Consider the following 19771-nt stretch of genomic DNA (forward strand, 5'->3'; position numbering starts at 1 on the left):
CTGACAACCGAAATACATTCCTTTCTCCAAATTGGCCAATCACAGCTCGGGTTCTATTTTCCGGAACCTTTTCGCGCCAGACTCACCTTTTGAGACTCGTCCAATCAGAAATCGTTTTCTATCGCGATCCTCATGTGGAAAACACAAAACAAATGGCGGTGCTTGAAGGAGCTTTTCGCAAAGCGTCGTCAAAGTTCAAAATTTTCGAGCTTAATGCTCACCAGAAGCTTGCAATTAGAAAAGTTTTAGTCGAGAAAGAAGATGTTTTTGTTAAGCTGCCTACAGGATCCGGGAAATCGTTAATATATCAAGCACTCCCGCTCGTGTTTGACCATGTTACCGATTAAAGTGGTCATATTATTGTTATTGTTGTTGCGTTGTACCAACGTGCGGAAACACTCCATAATTCGGGCCGATTTCCTGTACCGGTGATAAGAAGCCACGAACATAACTAATCGGGTTCACTCCTGCTAGCAGCGGACTGGCAAATGAAGAAGTACAAGTAGTGTAGGAGACGTTGGCCGACCTAAATTGCAGTGTTCTCGAAGCCTTCGCCCGGTTTGTTGACGGCAAGCACGTGCTTTTTTCCTCCTGATCTCCATCTGTAGGTCGAAGCAAGCGTTTAGCCCTTGGCCTCGATTGAAAGGCGTCTTGTATTTCGTTTTGATTATTGATCTAATTTACTGTTTCTTATATATTCTGACTTTTATAATCTATAGTAACCTCTCGAAGTAGTGCGAATAAAGAGTTTCAGTTCAGTTTTTAGCTTCTACTTTCTCAGTTGCTCGCTGAAACTTTAACAACCGCTCAAACAATCTAGCGTTCCTGTCGTTGGCGTAGCAGTTGACGTCTATGTTAAGCGTAGATTCTATAATTTCAACGAAATTGTGAGAAATTTTTCCAAAAATATATACTCTATCTTTACAAGGGCACAACGATGAACATGTGAAACATTTTGAGCTCTCATTGACAAATTTCTTCAGTGTTTCTCTCGACATGATAGCTAGATCATCCACATTTTCGCGTGAAACCTTACGTCATTCAGATTTTCTGATATGTGATTGGTCTGTTCAATAGACCGCGAACAAACCGCAAGGACAATGAGAAAGGAATGTAGTTCGGTTGTCAGCAGCCGTTCTTTTGGGGGAGCGTTGCGTGACATCCAAAAAAACCGCTGCGAGGGAGACTACATCTTACGAGACAATTCATACACAAAAGATATGCGGACATTTGAATGAGTCAATGTCACGCATGCCTGAGAGAGAGTGGACAGTTGTCACGCAGGGCGTGACAATAGCTGATTACGTAAGAGATGGAGAGAGCACTATTCCTTCTTTTTCTTCTTCTTATTCTTCATCAGAACAACCGAACATGTTATCTTTTGCAACATTATCTCTAATTCATCACAACTGAATTGCTAACGATCATGTTTCCATTAAAAACCACCGGAATTTTAAAACGGCTGCGCCTGGTTATGCTTGAGCCGGAAGTAGCCGAAATTTCGAAAGAAATGATTTGTTTGTTCTTTCAATAAATTGTTTAGGTTTCCAGGTTTTCGTTTGAGTTAACGAGCACTTACTTCGAGCTACAAATTATAGTTTTATGAGCCATAACCAAAGTGGAGCACTATTTTTCTCGTAAATTTCTCAACGGTAATTGGGGTGCTGGGTGCGATCATGCCTTTTCAAGTTCCATGTAATCAGTTGATCAGCTAATCCCTGTAAAGTACGCAACCATTTTTGCATCGTGAAAACACTTTCTAAATTTTTGAAGTCATTTTTATAAAAGTCCTAGCTCGACGTACACTTACTCAAAATTTTCCTACCAAAGAAGAGATCGTTGTGTGACACCTAAAAATAGGATCATCGCGTGACATCTAAAAAAAAAAAAAAAAAAAGACTGCGAAGGAAACCATTTTGTTATTCTTCTCGGATTTCAACATTTGATTGTTATTATAGAGATTAAAGAGCATCTGTCTTATGTCGAGCCCACGCCGTGAAAAAACAACTATCACAGTCATAAGACACGGCCAGGGTTAGTCTCTATTGTCTTCGAGGGCAAAAGGCGAAGCTATTGTCTTCTCTAGTCTCCACAAGAAGTAGAGTTATTCAGTTTAGCGCAGAATATTTGTAATGGCCATCAACAATAATAACATTATTCTAAGAAAACTATCGTCGGAGAGAGCTAAAGGATATTACCAGTTAAACGATGAAGAACCTACCTACTCGGCGCGATATCTCGGAAAGACAAAAGTGGTAGAGTTTTTGCGGCCCGAAAACGGACTTTCAGTTAGTGCAAGATGTGTCGACAAACTATACGATGCTGTCCAAAGAAAGGCGAAGAAACGTAAGGTTTCGCTCTTAATATCGTCAAATGCCTTTCGTGGAATCACAGTCACTGACCAAGGTCCGGGAGTAAAGGAAGATGTTTGCTACAAGTTGTTTGACATTGCTTACTGTTGTACGGACTTGAGAAACAAAATGATCTTTTCTTTCATCGTCGAACGAGAAGGCGAACTTGAATGTCATGCGTTCGTTTTCAAGACGGAGGAAATGGCAAAAGCAGTTTGCTTGGCGCTGTCAGATGCGTTTACGACCGCTCACGAGGAATGGATGCGAAAACGAAAACGCTAGGAAGGCAGCTAAGAGAAGGAGAACATTGTTTCTTTTGGTTAGAGTTTTGGTTCTGCGTTTTAGCATTAAAGATGAGTCAAGGAAGAACTCGCTCGACTTAAGGATAAGAAATTTTTTAACTTCGTAGCTAGCTATGGTAGAAACTGGAGACAACTCCCCGCTGGCTGTTGAACGAAGGACATAGATGTTTATCATACCGTAGTTAAATAATTGTAATTCAAATTTATCAACATCAGTTGAATGCTTCTACCCAAGACCCTAAAAAAGTCAAGTTTTTCTTCTCGTAGGCTAGGAGGTCGCTACATGGTATTTGACAGATTAGGAATGCATTATTTCCACGAGGAAGTCCATCAGATAGTTTAGATTGAAAACAATGGTCGATTTGGGTCAGGCCAAGGTAAAAGGCCACCGTAATTTCTCACGTTGCGAAAATTCGTTTCTGTTGATTGATGGAACAAAACGAGTAATTGTAAATTCAAGGTTCGCTTTGTTTCGTCCTCTTCGTTCGACTTGCACTTTCCTTGCATGCCCGATCAAACCGTTTGTCTTGTGACTAACGACGAAAAATTTTGAGTGACCTTCCAACAACTCCCCATTAGTGAAATCCGATTAACGTATAAACGAACAAAATCACCCAAAAATTTACGGTATGGGCAGGTTTGTACGGTTGTTATTAATACGGTCGTTTTATTGAGAAACGTATACCTTTTAACTTTTGATGTTCGTGAGTTAAAAGAAGAAAATTGTCAAAACACAAAGAATTGTGATATTCGTGATTTTCTTTAAAAAGATTGTCAAAACAGAAAAAAAGTTGTGATAAATATTTTGAAGTTGTCTGATTGGTTATTACAAACTTAATGACAGAAGAATTTCAAAGCATAAACGTTGTGAAGTGTTTATTTTTTTGAAGTGAAATGTTTTAAGAAGGCTTTAAGTAACAAACTTTCCATTACCTATTGTTATCGTATATTGTGCCAGCTTTTTCTTTCGTGGTTCGTCTTGAGGTTTGAACAATATTTGGAATGTCACGCAATCTCGTGTGACATTCCTAGCGCGGCTGCGGAAGCTAACCGGAATTGGCGGATTCATGCTGACGTCATTGTTTACATTTTTGCTCATTTGCATACGTCTTTGCGTAAAGAAGGAAGCATGTTAGATACAAATATTGACTTCAGGCAGCTAAAGAGCTAGAAAACCTTAGTACCTGGTGAAATTTTTAGCTCTTTGGTTGTAATATTCAAGGAGAAATAGTCCATCAAAAACTGCAAAATTTCTGGGTGGCAAAAGCGCTAATGAGCTCATACATTCTATGTAAAGTTTTGAGTTTTTAAACCCGTGTTGCACAAAAAGTATTCAATGCATCAGGCTCGTATTCATTGGCCGAGTTAATCGTACTTTGACCTTTCGATATTCAGAAATGATTTATATTTAGCTCCATCAGAAACTTAATTGCTTATGCCAATGAGGCAAATATTGTAAACAAGGATTCCCCTATACACAACGATCGGCGCTCCGTCAAAACGCACTTAAAAAAAAAAACAGCATCATGAGTCATTGTACACTTTCGTTTGGGCCACGCCCACCAATAAAACTAATCTGAATTTTAAAATTAAAAAAAAAGAGGTCTCCTTTTTTTTCCTTGGGGCGCATGGCACAAGGATAATTGGTTTCAAGTGTTTCTGTTAGTATCGTCGGGCAAAATGGACGGCCTGGCAACAAAGTTGCGTAAGAGACTGATTTAAAAATTGTCCTAAACTTAGGCTAATCGACCGTGTGATCATACTAATTTTAATCACAATCTAAATCTCCATCATCTACCCATAACAGAAATACCACGCCCGCTTGGCACTCTGACTAAAAGTTCATGTTACAAAAGTTATTCGACGAGAGAGGACAAATTCAAATGGCAGAGAAAAAAAGATAATAATAAATAAAAAGGCTGGGGCCGGGGAAATAGAAACCCCGCTTTTCTTTAAAGTGAAATCTAGTTCTGCCCAGTAGAGAACGCGTCAATAAATACATCTTTCTAGATATCGAATTAATCTTCAAAATGTTCCTTATTGTTAGACTCCACTATTCATACAACTCTTTCGTCCTTTCCGTTAACGATCTGTGGCCACTTGTATAAGTCCCAGGACTGCGCAACCAGGGAAGCAAGTGCCGATGGCAGTAATGACGAAAATATAATCGAGGAAGGGGAAGGATGACAGCGTAAACATACGCTATCTTTTAGCTTTCTTGATCCTCTCTAAGTCAAATTTTTCAACCAGTCCCGCTTGTACTTGTTGTGAGGCAGGCAAGTATTTAGAGTATTCCATAGTGAACTCGCCTTTCCCCTAGAACATTCCAAATAAAATCATTTAGGATTATTTTGTATTGTTTAATTTATTTAGGAACCAGTCCTTATCTATCACTAGGGGGGGGGAGGGAAGGAGACAACAGACGGTTTTTTTTTTTTTTTTTTAAACTGGGGTGTCACATTGTTTTCAGGAGGAATAGAGGGGGGAAGCAGTCGTCGCTGCCAGTGCACGTAGGAGTGGACCATAAAATATGACTCCCAATCGGGGGGGGGGGGAGGGTAGTGGAAATACAGAGCCATGGAGGGGATGGAGTAAATTCTATTGAGACACAACCAAAGTCCTTCGACCGACCCTTTCCCGCCGATAAATAATAACCAGTCCCTTACAGCATGTTTAGGAGTTAGCTGACTGAGGTTACCAGACATTCCTTCTGAAATATGGGCATTTCAATTCAACGCGCCTGCTGCCTGCTCCTTAACCACCTTACAAATTCGCCGGTAACAAAACGAAAAAGGGCCTGGGACTGAAACTGCGATCGCAAAGCATGCATGGATTGTTTGGCTGGACAGAAATCAAAATGGCGTCCATTGCGAATGATAGTAAGCTCTCAGAAACTAAAGAAGAAGGCTTTATTTTACATCGCTTCACATCCCAGTATCTTTCTACATTCTAATCTTAGTCTGGGCGACAAAATAAAGAAATAAATGAACATTTTTTTTTAATTCCGCAAGGCTGTAGAATGTAGGAGGTCCAAACAAACATTAAACCGTAAACAAATTCCTGTACCTGTGTTTGCGACCGTAACTCGGTGGAATAACCAAACATGTCGTTTAGCGGAACCTGGAAGAAAAATATAACTTTATTGAAATAGTGAATGGGCATTTCCTACAAAAGTGAACTTTAGCAGAGGCTGTGATCTAAGCTAGCTAATTTTTTTTTCTAAAGCAACCATGTCATCACTTTTGAAGAGCGTGGGAATAAAGAAAAAAACATGAGTTTGACTAGGGGTTTAAACCCCTGAAAGTTTCCAATTCTGCGCTCGCATACTTTGCCAACAAAGCTTCCGAGAACTCTCTGGAGAACTGGGTCATAAACTTGATCCAATTGTAACACTCAAAGCCCTGCGGGTATTTTCCCGCCAAAGGCGTGGTATATAAATCAATCATCCCTGGATAATACAGCAGTTAAATTTGTGCGCATTAGCGAACGTTGTGATGACTGACAGGCGTTCTTTCGGGTAATAACCAAAAATGATAACCAAACCTTCACAGAAGTTAAGAACAACCAAACTAGCCAGTAAGACATGGTTTTTTTTAAAAATAGTAAAACTTTTTTTATAAAGCTTCACACGAAATAGTAAATCAATAGATTTGTATTCGGTAAGTTTCTAGCTATACTCTCTCTAACTTTTGTTACCGTTTTAAAAGTTTTTCCGCATATTATGCTTAAGAGCGTGTGTTTATGAAATACCAGATCTTTGAAATTTGCGCGGGACACTTGCACAAGGTCGGCCACAATCTATCCACTTGCGCATGCCCGACGTTCGACCGCGGTTTCGTATCTGTCTGATTAACTTTCAATTGGCAGAATGTATCAAAAATAAAGCAGGAAGTTGTAATACCTCGGCATAAATTGTAACATAACCTTCCGCCGCGTCTGTGCCAGTGATTGCACCATGTCGACGATTAAGGCCTGAAATTACCACTCCCTGTAAAGGAGAACAAAATTCAGTTCCTTTCATTGGTCCCAGAGGGAGAGAAGGTTGCTCAATAGTTAAAGCCCTGGGCCTAGTTGTTCGAAGGTCGATTAGCGCTAACTCAAGCTTAAATATCAATCCGGGTTTCTATATTCCTTAGAGCGAAAGCCTTTTCGGGATAATTTTCTTTATTTGTTTAAGAGCATCCGATCATCAAAATCTAGACAAAAAGAATTGTATAGAGTTTTTGTTTTAAAGCTTTCAGATTTCACACTAACCCCGAGTTATCTTAACCCAGCTTTGAACAATCCGGCCCAGAACTTCCGGTGGAGATGTCCACGTTCGAAAGCTGGCTGAGTCAATGCGTTGTGGTGATACACCCTAGACGCCTCATACTATGGAAACCGAAGTGAGCTACGGCTACTTAGCTGGAGTACAGACTTTTAGCACTGCTAACAGGTTCGTCGAATGATTGTGAGACACAAATTTTCTGCGCATGAATTGTCACCTTCATAACTCAACACCATATGCAGAAAGCATTTCGTTAGGTGAGAAAAGCTACAATTGGAACGGGAGTGAATAAGGAGTTTCAAATATATGTGTGTTGGACTGATCAGCCAAGCCTACGAACGGGCTCTCACTTGCACAGCAGCACGAGAGAGAAGCCTGTGATATTCGAGCTGGTTAGCGAGGCGAGCGTGCGAAAGATCCGTGAGTGGTCTGTTGAGAATCCTCGCAAACTACGACAGAATTTTAAGTGCGTACGCACCGCTCGCTTGTTTGAAACCCACGGCTATCGATGCTCCTGTCACTGTATTGAAAAATGCCAAATCACACGATACCTTGCCAAATGAATAAACAACACAACTAACTTATATTTTGTCGGGGGGGGGGGAGGAAGCAGGGATCAAGGGAGAGAGGGAGAAGAAGTAGAAAGGGCCTCTCACTTGGAATTCCTGAGGAATATTCACCTCCACTGACATAATTGGCTCCAGAATCAGAGGAGCAGCCTTTGGAAATGCTGTTAAAATGGACAAAAAACATTGAAGATCCTCTGAGAGTTAGTCGTTGTAACAGATGACCAGACATTTCAGTTACTGTCACTATTCCATCGCGAGAAGAACTGGCATTCCAATCTCTCCTTGGAGAGAAAAGATTGTACTCTCTTTCATTGATTAGTTTTTCAAACCTCTGACCCCTAACAGTGATAAGAATCTAATTTCTCCCTACAATATCAGCCCTTTATGCAACCTTTAGATCAGGAGAATAAAGGAAATGATCATCAACTGGTAAAGCTTTTGATTGTTACACAAATTCTCCTTGTCAGCGCCTTGGGAACTGTATAGAGAATAGAATGGAGAATATGCATACCGATATCAGAGTGTAAAAGGTTTAACTAACTAAGAAAGTGCCAAAAACTTAGTAATAAACTGTAAAGGTAAATAAAACAAACAGCTTGGGGAACAATGCAGTGTGCTAAGAAAGCGCGGGAAAAGACGCTAAAGAAAACACGGTGCAGCGTCGTAAAGAGAGAATAAAATAACGATACCCGCCTGAATAGCACTATGGGATACATTCCCAACTTTTTACTGATACTTTTTGAGATACCACGCCTTAGTTTGTCACATGACTGTACCTTCTCTCACGGCTCCTGCGGCTGCAAGTCTGAAAGCGAGGTCGCTGGAGTCCACCCCATGAGCAGCACCTGAAGTATTTGTTTAAAATGTAATATTTCATGGTATTCAATATTTGGATACAAATTTGTAACTTAGGGTCTGGTAATCAGTTATTGCCTCGTTGGGAGCGGAGGAGGGGAGGGAAGGGGTTGAGGATCCGGAGAATTTTGAGAGACAAGTTAAAATTTATCTGATCCTCAAAGAGACTTTACAATATTCTTATGATCCCCACCCCTAATTAGCAGTTAGTTGTCAGTCGATTTTCTATAGTCCTTCCCCCCCCCCCCCCTTTGTAATCTGTTGGCAATGCCTGGTCCTTGCTCCGTTCCCCCAGAATACCATGTGACTCCACAAAAATCCCCCACCCCAAACCCCCTCCCTCCCCCACTCAGGCGATAAATAATGACTAGTTTCTTTAGGAAAACTAAAACTGTGTGACAAAATATAAATTCGTAGAGGATAATTCTTCGATCCCTTCTCTAATCTGCATTAGGAGTCAATAATCCAAAGGTGGAAATGCTCTACAACCTACATCCACACAATCACGGAACAGACCGGAAAATACCACACCTCCTCCACTAGTTTTCTACTATGAAAATCGAGTTCTTCGGAGCATGACGGGACAGATGGCTACAACTCACATCCATGGGTGATGAGTTTTAAAGTCACAACAAAGGACAAAAAGATAGGAAATACATTTTAGGTTTTCAATGGTCGACAGTTGATAACAAGCAATATCTTCTCAAGGCTTTCAAGCCATGAAAAGCTGATCTTTTTTTTTTAAACTTCAAATCTATGCTCAGTTAGAGTACGACTATTCCAAGTAAGCCGGTAATGACAATATTAGCGTGTCACAAACGAGGCGTAGAAACCATACACTTCTTTATGAACCTTTCACAAAATATTTACAAATAATATCTGGCTGAGGTTTGTCACGCAATCTTGCCTCGCAATCGATCATGATGCTGTGTGCTATTTCAAAAGCATAGTTAATCGATTAACTATGTTCAAAGTTCTTGAGAATCCTTAGAAATTACTAAGGAAAGTTTGCTCTCCGTCTAAACCGTGTTTGTCACCTGAATACCTTACAAGCCGTTCTCAATTTTTCCCTCAAGAAAAAGTTCAAGAATTGAGAAAATTACTGAAATTATTCAACGCTTTACGTATTTGAACAATATTGCGCAACAGTTATTGTCCACAAATAGCGTCTGATGTCATGCTACACAAGTTCATCACCCATGATTCTTTGCAAGGCCAGCCAGGAAGATAGAAGAAAGCAAAGAAACCAGAGAAGAAAGCGACGCAAATTTGCATGGCGACCAAAGCTGGTAAGAAAGGAAGCAAGTCTTCAAAAAAAGCATCGAAGAAGCCCGAGGAACCAGACTATTTGCAAAAGGTGGACCCTATTCTGATGAAAAATGTCACTGAACTCACAGGAGGCCGCAGAAACCTACACATTTTCGTGCCCCTTTGCGGCAAGACGCCGGACATGCGTTGGCTAGCAGAACAAGGTCACGCGATCACAGGTGTAGAAGCTTCCCCTCGCTACATCAAAAAGTTCTTCCAAGATTCTAACCTGGAGTATACAGTCCAGAAGAAGAAGATCACGGATGAAAAGAAAGCAGACGTGTACAAGGCGAAAGGCCAAGATATTACAATATACCACTGTGACATCTTCAATTTCTCTCCCAAGGTAGCTGGAGGAAAGTTCGATGGCATCTGGGATCAGTCTGCCATGCCTGTGATTAATGCGATGGGTAAAACAAGGCTAAAGGAGTACACGAGCCTGATGCAGTCACTCCTCAAGCCAGACGGCCGGCATATGGTGGAGATTTGTAAACATGGATCTAATTTTGTGACAGCGAAGATGTTAAAGTCACTCGTTGGAGATCAAAGCGACGTTCGTTACATAGGCACGAGGATATGGAAATACGATGAGGAAAATGATGAGTGTGACTACGAAGATTTCGAATACGAGGATCAGGGACACGGAGACCACGAACACGGAGACCACGAACACGGAGACCACGGACATGGAGATCATGATGACGACGAAGATGTGGAGATGTTCTACCACCTTATCACTTTCAAGTAAGTTTGCTCATGTTGATCTTGCAATATGCACAACGCGTGTCGTACAAGAACCTAAAATTGGTCCAACTCGCCATTGCGTCTCTGTAACTCAGTGGTGGAGCATCGGAGCGCAAAATCTGTACATCTGAGTTTCGATTCCTTGTGGTGACTCAGACGTTTTCTTTGTCCCACGATAGCGACAAAGGCGAACAAACATCCTTCACTAGCAAACACTTGTGTGTAGCAGAATTTTAACGCCCGTCTCTTACTTGTTATCTTAGGCATTTATGGCACAAACATAAATGACACTACAAAATTAAATGTGCGGTCGCTTGAATTTGGACTCCAACGTTCTCCGTTTTTGTTGCTGTCTGTAAATTTAGCAAAGCGTTGGGATTGCGTGAAATTTTAACAGATAATTTTAATTAAGGCGGATAATTTTGCGTCATTTTTAAAACCTGTTCAATGAGGCATGAAAACCAAAACATTTGAGACGACGAAAAATTTCACACTTGTGATCGTTTAACGAACAAATGGTTGATCTTAATGGTCTGTGGCTACAAAATCGACGTTCGAAATTTTAATACTATTTTTTAAAAAGTACAAACACTGAGCTGTAGGAGATTGCAATAATTTGCATACATACTCGATTGCAGTCACGCAATCGAATTTCGCCCATTTTTATATCAAATAAATATTTCATTGCATCAGTCTTTTAGGTGATCACATGGTTTTCAAGGGGAACGAAGGAGAGAATCAGTCGTCTCTGACTGAGTTTCTAGGGGGGGGGGGGACCATAGAAAATTGAATGCCAATTGCTGTAACTGCCAAGAAAATTACAGAGCCTTATAGGGGTGATCAAGAAAATTTTATTGTGCCACAATCATGATTACATCCTCCACCAACCCCTAATGACCGGTCCCTAACTACAGTATAGCTTTCGTGGAGGCTAGGAACGTAACCAAGGAAACCAATCAGGGGGAAGGATTAACGTAGCGGACTCAATCAACAAGATCTGGTAGTCTTTATTAATTGAAAAAAAAAAAATGGTATACGGTCAATGGCCCATTTCCAAATTACCCTTGGCCTCATTTTCAAAACGTGTCCTGGTGCTCATCCTTTCATATGATAAGTTTTCATTCACATGCAAATTAAACTTATTTTCACAAGAATGGTTGAGCACCAGGCCTCGTTTTGAAAATGAGGGTAATTCGGAAATGGGCTATTTACTGGTTAGACGGTCAACTTTGAGCCCTCGGCTTCCTGTGGCCTAACAAATAACGGGCTATGGCAACTGGAAGCCAGTCCTTCACGATGAGCCTCCTACTATCGTGCGATGACTTTACACTGCCTTTAGATTTCGAGGCTGTCTACATGTGTTGCGCCAAATTTAAAAAATTACCTGATTTCTTCATTTATTCAGAAACTAACCGTCTTCGAGGACAAAACGAACTCCAGCTAACTTGTGTCCAGTAAGAAGGCCGCGTTCACAAATCTCGAGGAAACCCTGAAATATAAAATATGGAAAAATATAAATACATTTGAAAAAATTCCGACCTATCGACGTCCGTATTGTTAGACTAAAGAATTGATGTTAGCGCGTCGCGCAGAACTCTGGGGAAGAGGCCCAAGAAAAGTAGGTTCCCTACTTTTCCTCATTCGACGGAGTTCGCCGAAAAGAAGAGACTACTCGTGGTCTATGCGTCTTGCTGCCTGTAGTAAAAACCGTTTCCTAAATCTAAAAGCACACACAATTTAAATGGATCGGAATCCTCAATTCAAATTCAGAGCAAGACTCTTTGAAACTTCGGGAACATTGTATCCGTTTCCTGAGACCCGTGGAATGATTGACTGCGGATAAAACGAATTTCTAAATTCACATTTTTATGTCACTGAGAAACACATTTTAAAATTGTAGACACCTTTTCTATAGAAGGAACAAAATTCTTGGGAATGTTCATCCCCACAGTTGCATCGACAAATTCTAGCTCCGTGATGGATTCTTCTGGCAAAGGCTGTTAACAACAAATAAGAAGACAACGTCTCTCACGCGGAAATTGGAAAAAATCTTAAGATTTAAGGGAAGATGCCAATATTTCCCCTGGTTAGGTCCTTCGTACTGCAGAAAGGTTTCCTATAGAGAGTGGGAAATACCCAACCTTTTATTCCCTTTTCTACGCAATACACCCTTGAGGATAGGGGATGGCAAGTTCTTATGGTAGTTACAACCCCCTGTTAGGTTCCTCCTAACGACGAAGAAGTTATTCATGTGAAGAAATTAGGAAGCGATGCCCCGCCCCCCCCCCCCCCCCCTCCGGTTACAATATGCGTAATAGAACACTCCCGAGCCGGATCTTCAGTATTTTGGTTTCACTGCTATTGTCGTTATTTTATTTCAGGGATAAAGGTGCGACAGCTGGAAGAAAGAGGAAAACAGAACAGCCGGTAGAGGAAAGAAAATCAAAGCAACCTAAGCCCACAAAAGGAAAGCAAAAACAAAATAAAAAAGGCAGAAGGTGAAGGAAAGACAAAGGCATGACTGCGGCCGAAACTTTTAGTAAGGAACTCTAAATAACATGAAAATTGAAAAATAGACAAAAAAATGACAAAACCTTAAAGCAGAAGAAAAAAGCAGCATATAAAAAATGGACACTGTAAGATTCCTTCTCAATTGAGACAAACCCAAAAAGTAAACAAAAAATAGAAGTACAAAAATTCCGGACACTGTAAGAGTCCTTCTAAACTTAACTGAGGCAAAAGGAAAAATTATATAAAACAACAACAACAAAACAAAAAGCAAATATATAATAACTGGACATTGTAAGAGTGTTTCTCTGCTGAGTTTCGCAAACCTGTATGAACTTTATCACTGCAGGCCTATCAGAACTAAGTAAGATAGAAAAGGGCGCCGATAAGCAACAAGCAAACAGCCCAAAAGCGCGGGAACCGATGAGCAGCAAGCAAACCGCTCAAAAGCGCGGTTGAGAGGATGACGCAAGTTTTGTGGACCAATCACAGAGCGTTAAAAAGCAAACCAATGAAATTCTAAATCACCTTTCACATTCAGTTGAAAAAATGCGCTACCAGGGTATGGAGTGGAAATTGTTATCAAATACCTCGATTCTGCCGATAACTCGGCCAAATTGACCAGCTCCTCCTGTCTGCTTTTTATGAAGATAATCAAACCTGAAATTCAACCGTTAAATATTTTACAGCTGTGATCTAATATGAATTCTCCTCTCTTATTGCTAATTATTTTTTAGCAAATTAGTAGAGAGAATACACTGTAACATCGAGATAACTCTTTCCAACAGATAAAGGTCTATATTCTCATTATGGCTTTCCTTCAAACTGTGATGAAATAGTCCGGTGAAATTAGAAGTTGATCATTAAAGATGTTGATCACTTACTTGGCCTCTCTGCCAATTGTTTCTCTGAAGGCCACCTTGGGTTTACCGGATATTACAGCACAGTTGAACTCCGTTCGCATTCTCTGTATGAAAAAAATCGCGTAAGGCATTTTCCTCTACTAGGTCATGTTTATCATGTATTTTTTGGGATAAAACAAGTACGCAAAGACAAATTTCTCGTAACTTTCCGCTAAAGGAAACATTCTTTAAAGTAAATGTTAAGTAACACCCAGTTTAACTTGAAAACTGAGGAAAAGGTTTTGTCGTGGTATTTCTACATTTTGCTTGGAAAACGTCACAACAGAAAGTTAAATAAATAAAATCGACTTTCAAGAATAAAATTGTGTGTATTACACCCTTTTAGTATATATTAAAACAACGGATAGTGTCGAAGGCGCGCTCTGATTGGCTACTCAAACTCCGAATGTCCTTTGCAATTCGCCTCCAAGACACTCGTTAGTTAACCATCCCTCGCGTTAGTTTAACGCTCCCTCGCGTTGCAAGAACAAATGAGTAAAAATCAGCTTTTTGTGATATAGTATCTCACTGTTTTAGTATATACTAAAACAATTGTTCACTTCTGTGTCGATGGCTTGCGGCGACTTGATAAAAACCACACTAGCCACCTACTCTGTGGTGAATAGTCGTCGCGCGTAACAAAGTTGAGACATGTCTGGTAAACACTAATCTATCTAGACTGCGCCTAAATTTCTCACGTTTATAACACTGCCGTTACCTCTGTGTAAATGTCCAAATGAAGCTCTCCCATTCCAGAAATGATAGTCTGACAAAAATGATAAAAATAACATAACACCAAAGGATTAACTCGTCGACGCTCACTCGAGAAACGACTGTTCTGTGGGTTACTCGTCGACAGAAAGCACTTGTACTAAGTTTTGATTGTTAAAACAAGCCCCGCTTGCGAGGAGAGGAGTGAAATTTCAAGGGTTGTGTATAGAAATGTATCATTCGCAAAAGATTACGTACCTCTTTGCTTTCATCGTCGTAACTCACTCTAAATGTGGGGTCTTCACGAGAGAATCGATTGAGAGCTTTGGAGAACTGAGTTAAATCATTCTGAGGAGAAACACGGTCAAATAAAATAGTTGGTAGGGCCTTTACTCCAACAGCATTAGAGCATTTTAGTGCGGGTATGTTCACGACTTCTGCGGCACGAGCAGACCTTCGTATACCCGCGGGAAAGTATTAGGCCTGGGGCGATGCCAACCAGTGGGAGATCTACCAGGAGTCTTGCAATTTAAAAGCCAGACTCCTGCCTTCCCCCTCCTCCCCCCCCCCCCCCCGCCACTCCCGTAAAACTCTCCCCGACCCGTTTCCAATCTTTACGCGGGCGTTGAAAGCAGCGAAGCTAATGATGAGGACCGCTTGCTGGCTCAAAAGAACTGAATGCTAAGCCAGTTACCTCACGAGGGATTAACATTCATGCACAATATTAACTCATCTGAAACGATTAGTTGTCACCTTGTTCTTTGCCTCCACTGCGAGTGATATAACTGGATCAGGAACAAAAATTGGTTCCTAAGACAAAAAAGCATATTAAATAACAATTTTTTGCTTAATTCCCATAACCGCAAAATATTCCAAACACAATGGTTGCTATCATCATATACTGAGCTTGGATCCTGGAATTTCGCAAAAGGAGAACGGGGTGGTGAGGTATTGGCAGCAAAACTATTAGCCCTTAGTGAGTGTTTTGAAGAAATTTTACGGATTCATAAGAAACTTTTGCGATACCTTTAAAAAGGAGTGTGGAACTCGGTAATTGACGGTCCCATTAACTTTGCGCGTGCTGCTTCGAAATGAACAATACATCCATGTGATAGAAGCGAGGAAAGTGCAATTTTTTTTTCAGTCTTGAGCTCGCGATTACATGTGAGGAATTACGAGAGGTAACCACTCGCTCACTAACTCTTACGTTCAAAGAATTCTTTAGAAAACAAGGGCATTATTGATGTAATAGGTCAAATTTGACCTGTGAATGACACATGCAAAGAGACAATCTGATCGTCAAAGGTATGTTTCAATTAAAAATAGGATGAAAGTTATTCCTAAAAGCAAACAAACAAACCAGCAAAGAGAAACATTGGGGCTTCCAAGGGGTTTCACTCTGCCTCCCAGATGCCAGTTTGACGCTATACCGACTAAGTTACAAAGTTGGGAGCACAAAGCTGAGGGTGTACTTGTTCCCCCAGAAAGGAATTAGGAAGTATACCATACTAAATATTTTGCGAATCATGGATTAGTACTAAAAGCATTGCCAAAGGAAGGCGGGATGGGATCGGAGGATTAAGGTTATGTCCAAATCAAATTTACCTGAACCCCCCTATAAGGCTTTTTCATGCTGTTATGATCCCCCAATCTCATCATTGGCAGTCAAGTTCTAATAGTCATGACTCTGTTAGCCACATCCTCCTGTACCCACTGAAAACCATGTCACCCCCCAAAAACCCAAATTTCCGCCAATTCCCTCCCCACCCCTCACAGGGCAATAAGTAATGACTGCTCCCTTACCATAGAGAGTAATTTAGCTCCTTCTACAGTAAATGTGTCTCCCGATGCACAGTCCACTCCAAATAAGGCACATATATCACCAGCACCGGCCTCTTGCACATCCTACGAAGGAATAACAATAATGGTGAAAAAAGTGGGCCACTAGAATATGTGTTCTATGTGCCTACGAACAGGCCCCAACATTATCAGCACTTAAGGCATTTTACCTCCAATGTTTTAATCTACCGGGAAAATGTGAGGCGTTGAGGAAGCGAGTACACGAGAAGTCTGAAAGGTGTCCAGCGTTAATTATCATTAGTGCCAGACCCCAGGCGAACCTCTCCTCGACTCGTGTCAAATCTTCCCGGTAATAGCGATAACGAGGGAGGCTACTGTACCATTAACCAGGCCATTTTCCAGATGCAGAAATCCTCTGGTTAAAAAACGAGAGTAAGTGCTGAGATTTAGATACGAAAATTAGTTTGTTACTTTCAAGCTATTATGACGCCTTTTTTCTCAAGAAATAGTTTTCAATTAACCTAAATTTGAAAGTGAGGCTCTTTAAAGCTCGGAAATGGTCTTTCTCTCCTGAGATTGTTAGGTTAGGGGGGGAGGTGTAAGTGCACCATTGCCCAGATACTGCTAGCCTCCCGGTTAGCACAATTGGTTAGAGCGCTGGATTGTTGTGCGGGAGGTCGAGGTCGAGGGTTCGATCCCCAGCCGGACCAACACTCAAGGTCTTAAAATAACTGAGGAGAATGCGCTACCTTTCTATAATATCAAGAAATGGATAGACATTCTAGTCTTCTCGGATAAGGACGAACAAACCGTAGGTCCCGTCTCCTGCATCTATTAAATAGTTAATTTGGTTAGGCCGGGAACGTTAAAGAACCCACTCACGAGATTACTGTGATGTGGGCTGGCCTGTTTACTGGGAATTGGGGCATCTTCAAATAAGTTTCCTTTGATTGTTAGTAAACTGCTGATTCAGTCCGGCCAAAGTCCACCAAAAAGTATCGTGATGCGCATTCGATCGTATCCACATGTTACTTTGCGCAATATAAATATCAAATTACTATTATTACTATTATACTGACATTAATTCGGCGTGTTTATCACCCTCTTTTCCTTGACTGCATCGTCAGGATTCAAAAACGACGAAAAAATAAAATTTGTACCGTCTTTTCTTTTTGGTTACCTCCATTGTGTCTGAATGCATTCGGACGATCCTTGGCACCTTCAGACGCTTCCCTGTCCGAGTATTTACGATGTACGCCCCTCGTTTTAACATCCCTTGGTACACTCTGAGGTAAGTCAGCTGACCATACCTTCCGGCCTGCAAGATAATCAAACAGAAGAAAACACAACTAAACTTCAGTGAAATGGGCTAGAAAATTCAGTATACTTGACTTTCACTGCAGTAAATCTCAAAATCTCTCCGCATCTTAGAATGGCAATGGTTTTGCTTTTTATCGCTTTGTGATTGGTCCACTAAACTTGCGTCGCCCTGTCAACCAATCAGGTGCAAGAGCACCAGAAATATCTAGGCGAGTGAGCGCTCAGTCTTTTCTCGATGAACTGATTATAGCTGCCATCTTTGTTTTTTTTTTCAGCAGGGGAAGGGTGGGGAGAGAGAGAAATTTCCACCAAGGGGGTGAGCCACGGTCATAATTAGGAGAGGAGAGGGGGTGGAGCAAAAAAAATTTCCTCGCCCCCTCCCTCCACCGTCCACTCTTCCTCTAAATCGAACACGACCGGTCGAATAAACAGTCGCGCGCTTTTATAGTTCACTCACTCTCATAACACGCTTGCACTGCAGGCTGTAAATTATTTATTCCAAAGAAGTTGTTTATACACAAAAATCTTCATCATCTCACCTCAAGCTTGAAAGCCAGACCCACAAAAGGGTGAGAAGAATTCCTATCACTGCTCATCTCCACTTGCTCCCCAACACTAAAATAAAAAATCTACGTTTTAGAGTTTATTCTAGAAATGGACCACTTTCATAATTGGCTGCCGGATTAATATTCTTTTGTTTAAATTTAAATTAGCCCTTCTGGCCTCGTTCTCCAGTACAAAATTCAAGTCAAAAGAATATACTATCTCAAGCGAGGCCAGAAGGGCTAATTTAAATCTAAACAAAAGAATATTAATCCGGCAGTCATTTATGAAAGTGGTCTATAATGCCCGAATGTGGCGCAAATAGGCCCCCTTCAATAATTTTAGGGGGGGGGGGTCATCACGCGAACACCCACCGCTAAAGCCTATCTATGACGTATCGCTAATATTTTCATCTACATTATTTTCTGGTTTCCTGATCCTGACATAAACCCATACTCCAAATTCCTTTGAATTTGCAGAGACGTGAAACAGACTTGTTGAGAAACAAGAAGCATTCCTTTCATAGGCACCTGGGTCTTGAAAAAAAATCATTTCTTCTAAACGCAGCTGTCCAAAATTTTCTTAACAAGTTTTACGTCATCTCTACATCAACGTATACCTAAAAATGATATCTATATTGCAGCACATAATTTTAACCTCTTACTTTTCAGCATCCAAGGCAAAATTTGTCACCTCAAAAGGTTCAGGCAGGTAATCCACAACACCATCAAGGAGAGGCTGACGGATAGAAAAAGCATTTTTACTACAAGAAGACCTGTAAGCGCGTCGAATATATACACCTTATTACATGGTTTAACATATAATACGCTCGGATATTTTACGAGTTGCGCAGTATTTTTCCTAGCCACAAAGGGGCGAGGAAAGAAAAAAGGGATGGGCAAAATGTCCGCTGGTATCATTATATGTTAAACCATCGAATAAGGGATTTATTATTCCACTGTTGTTTCCTTTTCTAGCATTTGGCTCCTTGTTTGCGAAATACATCCTACGGCCTTATCTGTGCCTAGTATCGACCGCCTGCGCGAAAAACGCAAACAACACGAACGAAACCATTAAAGTGTTCTTTATGACCGACAAAAAAAAAAGCTTTAAAGTTCGTTTCTCTGAAAGTCAAGACTAAAAAACGAAAGAGCCAAAATAAGAGTTTGGATCCTTCAAAGTGGCCAGTTTAACACGGTGGCATATTTTCTTCGTCCTCATGACTTTATTTGGCAAAATTAAATAATGGTGGAACAAGAATAAGCAGGAACATTTAGGGTCCTGCTTTTGTTTTGTGTGTTCTCTATGTGTGTTTTCTGTGTATTCCTTTCACCTTTGGTAGATGTAATTTGTTTACTTCACTTTTCATGAGTATCAACACTGTTGGGTCTCACCGAGTAACACTTTTTTTTCCTTGCTAATCCCGGATTTACAAGGAGGGGCCCTTCTTGTGAAAAAATAAAGGAATGTCTCATCCTTTTTTAACCATTTATCTAGCACAGACCCACCTGGACCCCTTTGTTTTTTAGAGCAGATCCAACGAAAACTGGAGTAAAGCTTCTCTTTATGGTCGCTCGGCGAATGGCAGCCT

General features: G+C 40.8%; 3 protein-coding genes across 8 annotated transcripts in view; 2 read left to right on the plus strand and 1 right to left on the minus strand.

The window, feature by feature from the left end:
* Positions 1-1977: 1977 nt before the first annotated feature.
* LOC111341975 (low density lipoprotein receptor adapter protein 1) lies at positions 1978-3459 on the plus strand. The gene has a single exon (XM_022949021.2). It carries the CDS (start codon positions 2133-2135, stop codon positions 2631-2633), a length of 501 nt encoding a protein of 166 aa, XP_022804756.1. The 5' UTR covers positions 1978-2132; the 3' UTR covers positions 2634-3459.
* Positions 3460-4400: 941 nt separating this feature from the next.
* Positions 4401-19771, minus strand: part of LOC111341973 (elongation factor G, mitochondrial) — a 91236-nt gene continuing 75865 nt past the window's right edge. For 5 of the 6 annotated variants that reach the window (XM_088727355.1, XM_088727354.1, XM_088727357.1 and 2 more), the window contains 17 exons: positions 19689-19769; positions 18845-18918; positions 18177-18252; positions 17498-17635; positions 16321-16422; positions 15271-15327; positions 14776-14865; positions 14525-14572; positions 13789-13871; positions 13495-13564; positions 12301-12393; positions 11810-11885; positions 8266-8334; positions 7577-7650; positions 6555-6641; positions 5720-5773; positions 4401-4969 (listed from right to left, as the gene is read on the minus strand). In XM_088727355.1, coding sequence (XP_088583481.1) covers positions 4856-4969; positions 5720-5773; positions 6555-6641; positions 7577-7650; positions 8266-8334; positions 11810-11885; positions 12301-12393; positions 13495-13564; positions 13789-13871; positions 14525-14572; positions 14776-14865; positions 15271-15327; positions 16321-16422; positions 17498-17635; positions 18177-18252; positions 18845-18918; positions 19689-19769 — 1386 coding nt within the window. In that variant the 3' untranslated portion in view covers positions 4401-4855. Of the gene's footprint in view, positions 4970-5719; positions 5774-6554; positions 6642-7576; positions 7651-7677; positions 7771-8265; positions 8335-11809; positions 11886-12300; positions 12394-13494; positions 13565-13788; positions 13872-14524; positions 14573-14775; positions 14866-15270; positions 15328-16320; positions 16423-17497; positions 17636-18176; positions 18253-18844; positions 18919-19688; positions 19770-19771 lie in introns of those variants that run through there. The other variant, XM_088727358.1, reaches the window with a different exon arrangement.
* LOC148726360 (putative thiopurine S-methyltransferase) lies at positions 9577-14143 on the plus strand. The gene is made up of 2 exons (XM_088727410.1): positions 9577-10396; positions 12778-14143. Exons 1-2 carry the CDS (start codon positions 9618-9620, stop codon positions 12896-12898), a joined length of 900 nt encoding a protein of 299 aa, XP_088583536.1. The 5' UTR covers positions 9577-9617; the 3' UTR covers positions 12899-14143.

The sequence above is a fragment of the Stylophora pistillata genome, chromosome 7, assembly GCF_964205215.1.
Source record: "Stylophora pistillata chromosome 7, jaStyPist1.2, whole genome shotgun sequence".
NCBI lineage: Eukaryota > Metazoa > Cnidaria > Anthozoa > Scleractinia > Pocilloporidae > Stylophora > Stylophora pistillata.